Genomic DNA, 15,267 nt, shown 5'->3' on the forward strand with positions numbered 1-15,267 from the left:
ACTGACTGTACTTATGTACACAGTAAAAAACGGAGTGTCAAAATGTCAGAGTCAACCTTTTTTAACCTAAATGGAGTATTTACAACTATATGCAGAGTAAATCCACTCTAAGAGTGGAGTTAAAAGTCAGTGTTAAATTGAAAAATATTGTAAGTGAAAAATGTAACTCTACAGAGTGTTGATTAGGCGCCAGTCTACGTGACGCCTTGAACGCCCCGCTGGAGTCAGTCTGTCTGGAGAGGCGAGGCGGTCAGGTAAGTAACGTTAAGATTCCCGTGTTCGCAACATTATTTAAGGATTGTTTTTCAACTAAACACGGTTTTATAATTTCATAGATGTTGATTGAGGACGTGTTGTGAACATATAGGCCTCTATTGGATGACACGGTCGAGTACATGCAACAGCCTACTGCTAACTAACAGTTAATAAGTTCGAGATGTGCTCATAAGATGCACCTTCAGTATGTAGCTAACATGTATGTAACATGTTAACTATGTATTAATGCACGCTGCTTGTGTTATAGCTAGTGTTGCTCCGATCGATCGGCTGCCGATCATGATCGGCCGATATTGTCTAAAAATAGCCTGATCGGCGATCGGAAAAACATGCCGATCAGGAAGCCGATCACGTGACGTACATTATTAGCGACGTTTCTAACTGGCAAACACGTGGAACAGTGGGCCAACAGGTGCATATCGACAGCACAATGACTTCTCCTGTCTGGACTTTTTTTAAAGTGAGTGAGGCAGATGTGAAACTTGCTGTATGCAATGTATGCAATGACGAAATACCTCGAGGTGGGAGTAACCCTCGACAGTTCAACACCACTAACCTCATTAGGCATCTTAGAATTCGCCATTCAACAGAATATGCCGAGTACGAGAAACTTGTCAAGCCGAAGGCAACCGGTTCATCCCCATCCCTCAGCCAGCCGACTTTAAGCGAAAGTTTACATCGACGTGCACCATACAGCAGGGAAAGTAAGAGGTGGAAAGACATCACGTCTAAGATTATGGAGTTCATTTGCCTTGGTGAGCAGCCGCTATCTGTTGTGGAGGAGAAATCATTCCGTCGCATGATATCATTCCTTGATCCCCGTTACGACGCCCCAGGCAGGAAATATCTAACTGATGTATGTCTCCCTCAATTGTACCAAACTGTGTACGCACACATTGAAACCCTTCTGAAGGATAACGTATCCGTTAGTTTTACCAGCGATATTTGGAGCGCAGACGCCTGCCCGATGTCTCTACTTAGCTTAACAGCACACTTTATTGATGCTAATTTTGTAAGACACAACATTGTGCTACACTGCCAGGAGTTCACGGGGTCTCACTCCGCGGAGGCTTTGGTTGAGGCTTATCGTGGCATGTTTCAGTCATGGGGGATCCAAACAGAGCGAATCCACGCCATTCTAACCGACAATGCAAAAAACATGCAAAAAGCCATGCGAGACGCAGATTTCCCTGGGCTGCCATGTATGGCTCACACGCTACAGTTGGCGGTACACGAGGGAATACTGTCCCAGCGCTCCATCTCGGATATTGTAGCATCCGGAAGACGCATTGTTGGACACTTTAAACACTCTCCGTTAGCATACAGTCGATTGGAGTTTTGTCAAAAGCAACTCGGCCAGCCAATTAAAAAACTGCGCCAAGATGTACCAACGCGCTGGAATAGTTCGTTCTATATGCTCCAGAGCCTCTTGGAGCAGAAACTGGCCCTGGCCTCATATGCAGCAGAAAACGAATTGCCATGCAACTTCACAGTCCACCAATGGAAATTGATCGAAAACACAATAACCATCCTGGCCCCGTTTGAAGAGCTAACCAAAGAAATCAGCACATCCACTGCGTCCACTGCGGACGTGGTCCCATGCGTCCGAGCGCTCACTCGTCTACTAGAGAAAACAGCTGAGACGGACCATGGCGTGAAGACGGCGAAATCAGTGCTACTGGAGGCTGTCCGACGACGATTCGCTGACATTGATGCACAGAAGTTGTACACAATTTCTACAATGCTAGACCCAAGGTAAGAGACACATCCTGTCCCAATTAATGTGATATAAATGTCAAATATCAGCTGGCAAGGGATGAATTTTTGCTAGGCTACCTGACTGAAATGAATGTTATCACTATAACCTAATCAATTTCCCGTTTTCATTTTTGTTATGTCTGTCTTAGGTATAAAGACAGATATTTCTCAGAGGCACTCAAACCATCTTTCCATGTACTGCTTCAGAACACACTTGAAACCAGCCACCCTGTACACATCACTACAAGCACTGTGGAGCAACCCAGTTCCAGCAAGTCAACTGACAAGACCCCACCTGCCTGCTCTTTGCAGGCAATGTTTGCAGAGTTTGTCGATGAGGTAGCAGGGCACAGTGAGCAGGAAATTACCATTATCACCCAGGTCAGCCAGTACATGGCAGAGTCTGTATTGCAGCGCAGTTCAAACCCACTTGCCTATTGGCAGGTGAACAAAGGCCGCTTCCCTGCACTTGCACAGGCAGCAAGAGCATATCTTTGTTCACCATGCACAAGTGTGGATAGTGAGCGGCTGTTTAGCACAGCTGCAAACATCATTGATGACAAAAGAAACCTGTACCATACTGAGAAAAAGATAAAACAAAAACATTTCCCATCAAATGGAACAACATCCAGATGACAATGCCCACTACTCACTCATTTCGCCTCAAAGTTAATGTGGCCATGGCTTTTTAGGCTGACTCCTTGCGACGCAAGCTGCTATCGTCAGGAGGGTCACCATTGTAAGGAATTCAGAATGATAATACGTCAGAGGCTGCTGGGCATGATGATGTTGATGATAGAGAGGCAATCTGTGTATAAAAATATGAACAAAATAGACTATATTAAATGGAAACAGGTTATTACTGTCCCAACCCTAAAAGTTTCATATGCACAATGTGGATGGTCAGTGATTACCTAGTTCTTCTTTGCCGCAACATGACTTTGAAGGTCCAGGTGACTCCTTCACTATTTCTTGCAAATACTTCTCCATCAAATTCTGTGGTCAGATTGGTCAAACACTTCAAGGTCTGCTGCCTGCCTTCTGTAGGTTAAATTTTAGGCACACTGGAAGTAACAAAAAGAAAAAGGATAGAGATATCAATTGTAAAAAACTGAAAGACAATGTCCTTATGATGAGGTATCAAAACATAAGTAGAGTGGGTGTCATTCCCACAAAAAGTCGGTTGAAGGATGAAACTTAAGTCAATGGTCATTCCCATCCATTTTAAGGGCACAGCAGAAACAATTAGCGTCTCAGGTAGTTCAAAGGAATGTTAAGATGAATTAGGTGTATTAACCAAGAAAAAAGTTGTGATTTTGTTTTATTCCTGAAATACCTCACTCACTTCTCTTTCATGAAATGTCCAAGAATGTTAGGTCAGACAGCCGTAAAACTATCGGCGCCACATCAAACAACATACCACGCAGCAGCATATCCTATTAAATAAAAAAGGGAAAAAAATGACAATGAAATTCTGGTGCACTCCTGACAGCAAAATTTAATAGTATAAGACAAGACAAAATAGTTAATTTTAAGTGCATGTGGTGTTAGAACAGGAGACATAAACATGGTCTAGCTTAGTAATGAGAATAATAGGACATTTTAAAATGATATTTGACTGGGAATGACATGCTAAATTGTCCAGTTCATCTCATAAATTAAAAATAAAACTAAAATTAATTTAACTCATTCTGAGTTGTTTCCAGAACAGCTCGGAAAGAGCTAACGACCGGAGAGTTCACTCAACAGTACCCGAGTGCGCAGGGCGCGTCTGTTTTCGAACCACAAGCGGTTGCATATGGGGATCAGTGCGTTTCACACACACAGTCACTGACTGCAGTAGCCTGACAAGAGACTGAACTTCGTTGAAGGCACGCATGCCCCTGGTAAACACACGTGTCTCGCTGTGCATAAGCACTTTATAACTTTATTCGTCACCACTATTGGCAAACTGACATTTACCGTCGGAAACTGAGGCCACGCGGCAAGTTGCCGCTCTGCGTGGTGGTATGTCCCACAAGCTAATTAGCGATATAGCATGCTAATAAACAGTAAGGTAAAACGCTATAACAGTGATGCGCCATCACCATTTTTTGGGCCGATCCCGATCGATCACAAAAAAACTTGATCTGGCGAGTGCCGATCAACGTGCGATCAAGTGGGTGGGGGGAAAAAAGAAAAAAAGAAGAAAAAAAAAAAAAAAAAAAAAAAAAAAAAAAAAAGAACAAAGAAAACAAAAAAAAAAAAAAAGGAGAGAAAAGAAAAAAAAATATAAAAAAAAAAAAAAAAAGAAAAAAAAAAAAAAAAAATAAATCAAAAAACAAAAAAAAAAGAACCAAAACACAAAGACAAGCCAAAGCAAAAAAAACAAATCAAATAAAAAACACACAAAAAAAAGAAAAAAACAAACTTTTGTTTTGTGGTTGTTGGTATTTTTTGTGGGTGAGGGTTGGGATAGAAAAAAGGGAGTGAAGTATGGATTAGGGAATGATAGGGATGGATAGTTGGTAAAGAAAAACCGCACAACACACTCCCAAAAACACCCAAATTGTTTTTGTTTGAGTGTGAGTTTTTGTTTTTTTTGTAGTTTATTATTGGTTGGTTGTTGTTGTTTGTTTTGATTTTTTTTTTTGTGTTTGTGTGGTGGTTGTTTTTGTGGAATTGTTGGAAAGAGGAAAGATTAAAGAAAATAAAGAATGGGAAAGAAAGATTGAAAAAAGGGGTTTTGTATAAAAAATGGTGGGGCCTTTCTTTGGGAAAAAACACAAAAGGGGGCGACGAGTATAGTATGTGAGATTTATAGTAATGTGATATCGTGTGTTGATAGGAGAAACACGATGACGATTTAATTTAGTGTTACTTAGTTTTCTTGTGATTTTTTTTATTTTTATTGTCGATGTGAGCTGTTTTTTACGTTGTCTTTCAGCCTTGTATTTTTTTGTCTTTTGTTGTTGGAAGTGTTGTCTTGGTTTTATAGCGTTTTGGTGCTTGTTTTTTGGATTTACCTAATTCCCCATACAACAACACCCAGTCACAACTCTTTCCACTTTCCATAATCCTTTATTTTACTTAGCCTTTAGAACAATATATCTCACCATATCAACATATCCATGTTTCAAATAAAATATGATCTTTCCATTCAAAATGTAAATAAAAGACCATTAGAAAAGCCAAGCAGACGCTACTAACTCACATTAGAAAAACTTGGCTACTTGAAAACTGGCTTGGTAAAGATAAAAAAAACATTGGCCACAAAACCAAAAAGTGCAAGGCCTACTATCACAAAGGACAAAATTTCACTCCCCAATAACATATGGCAAGTTTCTTTTGATCATTATGAGCATCTCTGCATTTTTGGGGGTGAGACGGTTTCTTTTTTTCATCAATGATGTTTGCAGCTGTGCTAAAACAGCCCGCTCACTATCCACACTTTGTGCACTGGTGAACAAAGATACTGCTCTTGCTGCCTGTGGCACGTGCCAGGGGAATAGCTGGCTGGCCCCTTTTGCCCTTTGTTCACCTGCCAACACTAGGCTAACCCACCTCAGGGTGTTTCGATGAACTGCGCTTTCTCCCCACCAATAACCTTGTCATCCACATATTTCCAAAACACAAGATCCACCGTACAACTAACACTCCCTCCCTCTTTCCGATGCAATACAGACTTGCCCTACTGTTAGCCTCGGCCCTGATCCCCCTGGGTTTCCACTTACCAACCTCACAAACCTAATCTTGATCAAACTCCCACCCTCACACCCCTAATCTACTAAGCATATCGCCTTTTGAGCGTTCACCTACTTTACTCGACTAACTACGAACGTTTTCATATGCATTAGTCCTTCTACCGAACTTAGTATGTCCTCAAAAGCCATATCACTTGCCCCTACTGGACCCTATTAAGAACGGGCCGATTAATCTCCTTTCACACGACGCCCTCGCTTACTGCTCCGTTACCGTAACGGTATCCCCTGCCCCTAGCTTGTGCCCTGCTACCTCATCGACAAACTCTGAAACATTGCCTGCAAAGAGCAGGCAGGTGGGGTCTTGTCAGTTGACTTGCTGGAACTGGGTTGCTCCACAGTGCTTGTTGTGATTGTTACAGGTGGTGGTTTCTTAGTGTGTTCTGAAGCAGTTCATGGAAAGATGGTTGAGTGCCTCTGAGAAATATCTGTCTTTATACCTAAGACAGACATAACAAAAATGAAAACGGGAAATTGATTAGGTTATAGTGATAACATTCATTTCAGTCAGGTAGCCTGCAAAAATTCATCCCTTGCCAGCTGATATTTGACATTTATATCACATTAATGGGACAGGATGTGTCTTCTTACCTTGGGTCTAGCATTGTAGAAATTGTGTACAACTCTGTGCATCATGTCAGCGAATCGTCGTCGGACAGCTCCCAGTAGCACTGATTTCGCCGTCTTCACGCCATGGTCCGTCTCAGCTGTTTTCTCTAGTAGACGAGTGAGCGCTCGGACGCATGGGACCACGTCCGCAGTGGACGCAGTGGATGTGCTGATTTCTTTGGTTAGCTCTTCAAACGGGGCCAGGTGGTTATTGTGTTTTCGATCAATTTCCATTGGTGGACTGTGAAGTTGCATGGCAATTCGTTTTCTGCTGCATATGAGGCCAGGGCCAGTTTCTGCTCCAAGAGGCTCTGGAGCATATAGAACGAACTATTCCAGCGCGTTGGTACATCTTGGCGCAGTTTTTTAATTGGCTGGCCGAGTTGCTTTTGAAAAACTCCAATCGACTGTATGCTAACGGAGAGTGTTTAAAGTGTCCAACAATGCGTCTTCCGGATGCTACATATCCGAGATGGAGCGCTGGACAGTATTCCCTCGTGTACCGCCAACTGTAGCGTGTGAGCCATACATGGCAGCCCAGGGAAATCTGCGTCTCGCATGGCTTTTGCATGTTTTTTGCATTGTCGGTTAGAATGGCGTGGATTCGCTCTGTTTGGATCCCCCATGACTGAAACATGCCACGATAAGCCTCAACCAAAGCCTCCGCGGAGTGGACCCCGTGAACTCCTGGCAGTTGTAGCACAATGTTGTGTCTTACAAAATTAGCATCAATAAAGTGTGCTGTTAAGCTAGTAGAGACATCGGGCAGGCGTCTGCGCTCCAAATATCGCTGGTAAAACTAACGGATACGTTATCCTTCAGAAGGGTTTCAATGTGTGCGTACACAGTTTGGTACAATTGAGGGAGACATACATCAGTTAGATATTTCCTGCCTGGGGCGTCGTAACGGGGATCAAGGAATGATATCATGCGACGGAATGATTTCTCCTCCACAACAGATAGCGGCTGCTCACCAAGGCAAATGAACTCCATAATCTTAGACGTGATGTCTTTCCACCTCTTACTTTCCCTGCTGTATGGTGCACGTCGATGTAAACTTTCGCTTAAAGTCGGCTGGCTGGGATGGGGATGAACCGTTGCCTTCGGCTTGACAAGTTTCTCGTACTCGGCATATTCTGTTGAATGGCGAATTCTAAATGCCTAATGAGGTTAGTGTGTTGAACTGTCGAGGGTTACTCCCACTCGAGGTATTTCGTCATTGCATACATTGCATACAGCAAGTTTCACATCTGCCTCACTCACTTTAAAAAAAGTCCAGACAGGAGAAGTCATTGTGCTGTCGATATACCTGTTGGCCCACTGTTCCACGTGTTTGCCAGTTAGAACCGCTAATAATGTACGTCACGTGATCGGCTTCCTGATCGGCATGTTTTTCCGATCGCCGATCAGGCTATTTTTAGACAATATCGGCCGATCATGATCGGCAGCCGATCGATGGAGCAACACTATTGTAACACAACACCGACATATAAATATAAATTACTATATTAACACACTTATATACATTAGCTTTTGGAGCCCGGCCGAGATCGTCCCAGGCTTGTCAGTGTAACGGGGTGGGTTACGTGTCAGCGGCAAAATGAGAGCTGGGTCTTACAAATGTAGTGCCGTCTGCCATTACAAATAATGTCATCCCAGTTGTTCAAACCAGTCCTTCGCTTTAATGCGTGTTGGTGGAACATAGCCACACAGTCCTGTCCTGCCTGGTTTGTGTCCCAGGCACGCCCCAGCGTTATTTGGCTCCTGAATCCATCCAATACATATATTCAACTTGACTGTGTCGCCATTGACCCAGAGAAGGTGCCCTCCTTGACCATATCGCTGCAATCCAATCCATGCTAATGAAAATCTTCGCTAGAATTCTGCTGTCCATACTGAAAAGTCATGTTGGTCAAGAATGCCTGTCTTCTTTTTCCTACCATAGCCAGGTTCACCCCCATAGTCAAGACACTCTATGCAGCCTTTCCCCACTTCTTTGGTTCGTGGGACAGGATGAAGCAACGTGAAGCTGCTCAGTCTAAGCCAGGCAGGCAGCGTGAACACTGCAGGTTGTCTCTGTTGCAGAATCTCCAAATGAAGCCCATTTTGTTCGAGAAACAGGATTGAAAGCTGGTGTTCATTAGCTGCTTTCAGCTGCATGGAGTTTAAGCTGTTCATTCAATAACGCTGATGCAACTGTTTGCTTTCTGCGCCTTGGCGGATGATGATCTTCAGTGATTCGTTCAGAATGGAGGTTGAGGGCCAATCCCATTTTCTATTTTCTACCCCTACGCCTACCCTTAGCCCTACCCCTTGCCCCGTCAAATGGGAAGGGCAGGGGTAGGGCTGAAAAGCAATCCCTACGAATGGGACACCCCTCCAACACTCGCATACGTCAGCAGTTCACGCCGCTACTTATGACGTAACCCAAAGGCGACAATTACCAGAAGCAAAACATTGAAGTAAAATAACAAACCAGAAGCAAACCAGAAGCAATATGCCTGCTGTGTGACTCTGGCGTTAATGTTGACATACAGTTGTTTCAAAATATGTCTGAGAATCGGGGGAATGCCATGAGACGAAGAACGTTCTCCAGGTTGGCAGCCCGGCTCTGGGTAACACTACGGTATGTAAATGACTACAAATAACAAGTGGACTGAGCTATTGTTTATGCTAAGACCAGGCGCCTTTTGTAGCCTTCAGAGCTGGTATGTTTTGGAAAGTGCTTTCAATTGTATATGTGAATGTGATACTGTGTTTGAGTCGTTTCAATTACTAAACTATTGATTGAGTTGCCGCATAGTTTGGCAAAACACGGTGTAAAACAATAGGCTAAACGTGTAGGCTAGCCCTCCTCCTGTTAAACAATCTGCTTAATCCTTCCATTTGTTTCTTTCCAGGCGGCGAATCCGGTGAGGGTATGCCGTTTACCACAATATGCCCATTTTCCAAGGTCGGTTCAATTTTTTGAGGCGGAAAACTCAGACAAGACTTTCGCCTCAGCAGCCAAAGGGCTGCATTGCGTGCAAAGGCTGCTTCAAACGGAGCAGGACCATGGCTGGGGACGGGAGTCCTAGAAGTTTCTCATCTACGTGTAATTGGTTGGCGCATGAAGCATGAAACTTCTTACATCTGTGGTGGCTCGTGTATCAACTCCCGAAATCCACGGTGCACCGGGTCGTTCACAAAGTGGCGAATTACATCTGCAGAAGAAACCATGCGGCGTGCTGTTGCCCTCCCCAGGCTGCAGAGGTGGCTGCAGTTGGGGCAAGGGTTGCTCAACGGTCCGGTTAGCCCTGCTTTCAACAAATGTTTGTGGGTGCCATAGATGGAAGCCATATGTAGGAAAGAACACCAGCACGTCACCGAATTGACTATCTACAATTACAAGGTTTTATTCAATAACAATGAGGCATTGTGATTCTACAGGAATCCTGGATTCTTCTTGTCGGGTAACCCCGGGCGTGCAGTGCATGACACAAGGGTCATGAAAAACGAGCAGCTTGCACAAAGTGGACGCTACCCTCCGCCAGGGTACAATTCTCCTTGTGATGGTGCTACCCATGTTTGACACACCATATCTGCCTCATGACAGCATACAGGGAGCCAGTCCACCGGTCCAGTACAGGGACGATACAATTACCGCATGCAAAGGGTCCGTAGGCATGTATTGGAGAGCTTTTGGGGTAATGAAAGACAAGGTGGAGGTGCAGCCCTTTTCAAAGCACTGGAGGTCAAGCCACACTTGCTCCTCAGGTACATAGCATCTCTGGCCCTTTCTCCACACACGTGTGCCTGGCAATGGGGACCTGCTGGCAGCCACGAGACGTGCCAGACTCCTGGACCCCCCTTCCCCGTGGAGCCCCTCACAGTCAACGAGAGCTTGGAAATGCAACAACGGACCAGATTGGCAGCCCAGTGTCATTGTAAAGCTGTTTGAACCTTGAAACATTTTATACTGTATTTCTTTTTCCTTTTCTGTATTTCTGTTCAATGGCAGTTGGAAATGTTGTCACCAGTGCGTTTAAATGTCAATTGATCCAATCTGTTTCGAAAATGTTGTTCATATGAATCAAAGTCACACTTTTTCCTTTTCTGTATTTCTGTTCAATGGCAGTTGGAAATGTTGTCATTCCAGTGATTAAATTTCAATTGATCCAATCAAATGTTGTTCCTGATGAATCAAAGACACTTGTTCCTTCTTCTTAGTTTCTGTTCACAATGCCAGTTGGGAAATGATTGTCCATCCAAGTGCGTTAAATTTCAATTGTAATCTGTTTCAAATGTTGTTTATTATTAATCAAACGTCACACTTTTTCCTTTTCTGTATTTCTGTTCAATGGCAGTTGGAAATGTTGTCATCCAAGTGTATTAGATTTCAATTGATCAATCAAATGTTGTTCATATGAATCAAAGTCACACTTTTTCCTTTTCTGTATTTCTGTTCAATGGCAGTTGGAAATGTTGTCATCCAAGTGTATTAAATTTCAATTGATCAATCAAATGTTGTTCATATGAATCAAAGTCACACTTTTTCCTTTTCTTTTTTTTTTTTTTTAGTGCGCAACCATCAACAAGTAAAGTGTCCAGAACAACAATATTAATATAAACAACTGAATTTTCAAACAGTTTGAACCAATAATTTTGACAGTATATAAGTAATATAAACTAATTTGCACAGTAATCAAAGCACCGGTCCACCCCCAAAAATGCAGAGATGCTCATAATGATCAAAAGAAACTTGCCATATGTTATTGGGGAGTGAAAGATTTTGTCCTTTGTGTAGTAGGCCTTGACTTTTTGGTTTTGTGGCCAATTGTTTATTTTATCTTTAACCAAGCAGTTTTCAAGTAGCCCAAGTTTTTCTAATGTGAGTTAGTAGCCGTCTGCTTGGCTTTTCTAATGGTCTTTTATTTACATTTTGAATGGAAAGATTCATATTTTTATTTTGAAACATGGATATTGTTGATATTGGTGACATGGATATTGTTCTCAAAGGCTACAGTAAAATAAAGGCATTCTGTACATTTGAAGATTTTGACTGTTTTTTTTTTTTATTGTTAATTATTTAAATTTTAAATTCATTCTTTGATCGGCAGTGATCGGCAATCGGACAGATCAAGTTTTTTGGTGTCGGTATCGGTGATCGGCCCAAAAAATGGTGTCGGAGCCCACTAGTTATAGCGTTTTACCTTACTGTTTATTAGCATGCTAATGCTAATTAGCTTGGGACATACCACCACGCAGAGCGGCAACTTCCCCGCGTGGCCTCGTTTCCGCCGGTAAATGTCAGTTTGCCAAGTGGTGACGAATAAAGTTATAAATGCTTATGCACAGCGAGACACGTGTGTTTACCGGGCAGTGGAGCTGCTTCACCGAAGTTCAGTCTCTTGTCAGGCTACTGCAGTCAGTGACTGTGTGTGTTGAAACGCACTGATCCCCATACAACCGCTGTGGTTCGAAAACAGACGGCGCTGCGCACTCGGGTGTACTGCTGAGTGAACTCTCCCGGTCGCTTCTTTCCGAGCTGTTCTGGAACAACTCAGAATGAGTTAAATTAATTTTATGTTTTTTTTTAATTTATGAGAGAACTGGACAATTTGAGCATGTCATTCCCAGTCAAATATCATTAAAATGTCCTATTATTCTCATTACTAAGCTAGACAACTGTTTATGTCCTCCTGTTCTACCACCCAATGCACTTAAAATTAACTATTTTGTCTTTGTCTTATACTATTAAATTTTGCTGTCAGGAGTGCACCAGAATATCCATTGTCATTTTTTCCCTTTGTTTATTTTAATAGGATATGCTGTGGTGTTTGTTGATGGGGGCAGAAGTATGTTAGGCTGTCTGACCTAACATTCGACACTTTCATGAAAGAAGGTAGTGAGTATTTCATGGATAAAACAAAATCACAACTTTTTTCTTGGTTACTACACCTAATTCATCTTAAAAACATTCTTCTGAACTACCTGAGACGCTAATTGTTTCTGCTGTGCCTTTAAATGGATGGGAATGACCTATGACTTAAGTTTCATCTCAACCGCATTTTGTGAGGACAATGACACCCACTCTACTTATGTTTTGATACTCATCAATAAGGAATTGTCTTTCCAGTTTTGTTACAATTGATATCATATCCTTTTTCTTTTTTGTTATCACGTCGTGCCTAAAATTTAACATACCAGAAGGCAGGCAGCCAGACTTGAAGGTGTTTGACCAATCTGACACAGAATTTGATGGAGAAGTATTTGAAGAAATAGTGAAGGAGTCACCTGGACCTTCAAAGTCATGTTGAGCAAAGAAGAACTAGGTAATCACTGACCATTCACATATGTGCGTATTAACTTTAGGGTTGGGACATGGTAATAAACGTTCCATTTAATATATCTATATTTTGTTCATATTATTTATACACAGATGCCTCTCTATCATCAACATCATCATCATGCTCAGCAGCATCTGACGATACTATCCTTCTGAACTTCCACAATGTGGTGACCCTCCTGACGAAGCAGCTGCTCGTCGCAGAAGTCAGCCTAAAAAGCCATGCCACATTAACTTTGAGGCGAAAGCCGTGAGTAGTGGGCATTGTCTAATCTGGATGTTGTTCCATTTGATGGGGAATGTTTTTGTTTTATCTTTTTTCAGTTGTAATTTGGTTTCAAATGTCTGACTGCATCTTTTGTTTTCAATTCAAGTGATTGAAATAATCCTTACATCAAGCCTGGTGGTGACAACAATCATGCAGGAGATTATTTGCAAACATAGTTAGTTCTCCATCTTGATGATTTGAATATATAAAGTCTTTGTTTGTTGTTCTTGGCGTCAACATTCGCACGTGTGGATTTCTCAAAGGAAAATTACCTCAATTTGGACTAAATGGAACTAATTTTAGGTAAGGGTTATATAAAAATTATTCAACACCCCAGGACGGTGAACCAACAAAATCTGAAAAAAAACCCACAACACTAAACCGGTTTCCCTGGCGACCCCAATCTAACCCTCGTTACCATGCCCAACCCTTTTCACCCTCATGGTGGTTGTGGGGAGTTTTTACTGACCAATGCAAGATCAACGGCGGCCAGCTTCCACGTGTGGTCTTGAACCCTTACCACTGCCCCACGTTTTTGGCTGTTCTCCTCTTTCCCCTCTGTGTGCACATATGTCTCTGCACCTTATTGTCTGTCCGCTGATTCTTTAATGTGCCTCTTTTTATTGTTTTGTTTACACTGCCTCACGAACGTCCCCCTCTTACTCTCCTCTCTTCCCATCTTGGTCCTCTCCTCCCTTCATCCCTGTACCCAACACACCCCATCCACCCCCCCCCACCCTAATCCCCCCCCCATCATCTTCTTCCCATTCACCCACCCACCCCCCCCCCGCTGTTCCACCTCGCGTTGTCAACTTTTTCACCTTCTGTCTCCCACTTTCTGTTCTCCCGTGTCCTCCGCTTATTGATATGTCCGCTGCACGCCGCTACTCTCTTTCTTCCCTGTTACGCTTTCCCTCTCCCGTTGTTACACTCCTTTTCCTTCTCCCCCCTCCTATGTATTTGAAAGTGTAACAACACATGGGAGAAGCCTGCGAATACAAACGCTATCTAATTTACTTTCAATAATATTTAAAAGGTCCCGTCTAGACATATTTTAAGACATACAAATACTCTTCTTTGAATATTGTTCGTAACATGGTTTTCCCATAAGAAAATGGACTATAACCTCTTAAAATAAATCCTTCTGCCTCGTTGAAAAACTGAGAGTTTAAGACTAGCAGTGTGATGTGGAAACGTTTGGCCTCAGGTCAGGTCAAACCGAGAGTCGACATTTACTTTGTGTTTGGCTTTGGTTGCCATGTCAAAGTCCTGCACATACACACTCAACCCTTCAGCCAATGAAATTAAAGATAGCCTTCTAGTACCAATGTTTGTTTGACATATTTCTAATAATAAAAAAAAGGGAAAAAAGCATCCTGACTTTTAATCATTCGATCCTACAATCCCCATGATCCAACTCAGTAGAGATATCCATGAGATCTTGCTGCTTGTCTGTTAAAAAAACACAAAATGTCTCCCAAGCCTCAGCGTCTGACATCATCAGGGTCACATTCTCAGACTTTTAAAGCTCCTCCAGAGCCACAGAAGATGCAAGCTCCCTAAAGAGGAAGATATATGGATCTTGGATTCAGGCTCTTCATTTGTTTCTTTTAATCAAATAATGCTTGGACGCCGAACAAAACACAGTGTAAACATTTCAGTGTAGTAGTAAACCGTATGCTTCTATAAATGCCAAGAGTCTACGTTTGCCTTCCATCCAGACCCACCCACTGTCGATAACAACACAGTTTAGTGCGCTTTTCCACCCAATTCAATTTCTACGCTGCTCAAAGTCACCGCCAGCCCGGAGGAAGACATATGCACTGTCAGTATGAAATCTAATCAAGTCTGGGGCTCGGTACCTGTTATGGTTGCCGGTATTCAAAATGGTCCTAATGGTGCTGTTTGTGTGACTCTTCCTAATGTATGTGATACGCATGTATCTGCTCACTGTGACATATTACCCTTGCGCTTTTCACACCGTGGATGGTGAATAACGTTGAATCCCTCTAACTCTTCCCCTCCTCCGTTCTTCATTTTTCTCATAATGACGGCGATCTGTCTCGCTCATTCTCCCCGTTTTTGCCACGACAGCCGCCTATTGCATCCCTCAAGGATTTTGGAGCAACTTCCAATTATCAGCGGATTTACATCCCGAAGTCCCACTCCCGCTTCTCTCAGTGCTTCCTCTCGCTCTCCTTCCCCCTTCCCCTCCCTCTCCATCTTTCTCCATCTCTAAATAATTACTTAAATGAATCTATTACCGGCCTGGCCTCGGCACAGCATTA

The 15,267-nt window shown here is 42.8% G+C and overlaps 1 protein-coding gene across 1 annotated transcript; it reads left to right on the forward strand.

Annotated features, from left to right (window-relative positions):
• Positions 1–524: 524 nt before the first annotated feature.
• LOC109142948 (zinc finger BED domain-containing protein 4) lies at positions 525–2,670 on the forward strand. Its single transcript, XM_019278414.2, has 2 exons — positions 525–2,031; positions 2,184–2,670. The coding sequence occupies exons 1-2, from the start codon at positions 707–709 to the stop codon at positions 2,668–2,670; spliced, it is 1,812 nt and encodes a 603-aa protein (XP_019133959.2). The 5' UTR covers positions 525–706.
• The last annotated feature ends 12,597 nt before the right edge of the window (positions 2,671–15,267 follow it).

This window comes from Larimichthys crocea, chromosome XXII (genome assembly GCF_000972845.2).
Source record: "Larimichthys crocea isolate SSNF chromosome XXII, L_crocea_2.0, whole genome shotgun sequence".
NCBI classification, from domain to species: Eukaryota; Metazoa; Chordata; class Actinopteri; family Sciaenidae; genus Larimichthys; species Larimichthys crocea.